The sequence below is a fragment of the Tupaia chinensis genome, unplaced genomic scaffold (assembly GCF_000334495.1).
Source record: "Tupaia chinensis unplaced genomic scaffold, TupChi_1.0 Scaffold000270_1, whole genome shotgun sequence".
NCBI classification, from domain to species: domain Eukaryota; kingdom Metazoa; phylum Chordata; class Mammalia; order Scandentia; family Tupaiidae; genus Tupaia; species Tupaia belangeri.
In genome coordinates, this window is record NW_006159750.1 from 4,988,464 (window position 1) to 4,989,433 (window position 970).

Sequence of the window (970 nt, forward strand, 5' to 3'; positions counted from 1 at the left end):
ATATATATATATATATATATATTAGAGTTTTTTTTTGTTTTGTTTTTGTTTTTTAACTATAGGGTATTTGCGCTTGCTAGAGACAGAAAGAGACAGAAAATGAGAAATCACCCCCCTGGGGGAATAGCCATGCCACAGTCCCTTCTCTATTCTCCTTAGGATTTTGGGCATGTGTGCACATGTGCCTGGCGTGAGTTTCAAGTCACCAGGTCCAGGACGCAAGCCACGGTTAGCCGTGTGATCATTCAGTGATGTAACCATTACGCCGTCTGCTGGTCCCCATATATTTTGGGAACAGTATATTCACCAAGAGCCTAGAGCATAAGGGTAGCATTTAAAAACATTTCATGTCTGAGACCCTTGATCGATCTCTTGATATCTGTGACTGGAAATTTCAAAAGACCAGTTTGAAAGTGAAGACTTTGTGAAGGGCAAGGTTGATTTCTTCCTTTCCCTTCTGTCTGCTAGCTGCTGTGATTGGAACCAGGCTGCATGCTGCCGTGGCGATTGCCTGTGTTGTAATGGCCTTTTACGTGCTGTTTATAAAATGAATTCCAAAGCATCCGACTCATCGACTGCCAACCGAGGAGATGGGGAGAACAACCTGTCGGGCACCTGGACCCAGCAGAGGAGAGTTCAGCTAAAATCATCAAAGTCCCCAGGATGATACCACAGCATCTGCCCCCACCCTCCGTGGGGAAATCTCCTCATGGTCACGGACATCATTTATGCTTCAGGGGACTCCAGGAAGCCAAATTCCTTTGATCCGTGTGTAAATTGGTCCTTGGCAGAGAGCATCTGATGCCCAGATAAATTAACCCCCATGGTGATCTGATTACATACCTCCTGCTTAAGCACTTGTCACCTATTTTGTTTTTCAGGATTTTTTCAGACTGAGGCTCACTAAGAAGGAAATAGGCTGTGTTCAGACCTCTTGGGAGGAGAGCTCATTTTCAAGACTTAAATTTTC

At 44.6% G+C, this 970-nt stretch overlaps 1 protein-coding gene across 1 annotated transcript in view; it reads left to right on the forward strand.

The window, feature by feature from the left end:
* TMEM167B (transmembrane protein 167B) overlaps window positions 1–667 on the forward strand; it is a gene marked incomplete at its 5' end in the record, with an annotated part of 5,291 nt that extends 4,624 nt beyond the window's left edge. Inside the window, 1 exon segment of the mRNA XM_006149514.3 lies at window positions 469–667. Coding sequence (XP_006149576.1) covers window positions 469–551 — 83 coding nt within the window. The 3' untranslated portion in view covers window positions 552–667.
* Window positions 668–970: the final 303 nt, after the last annotated feature.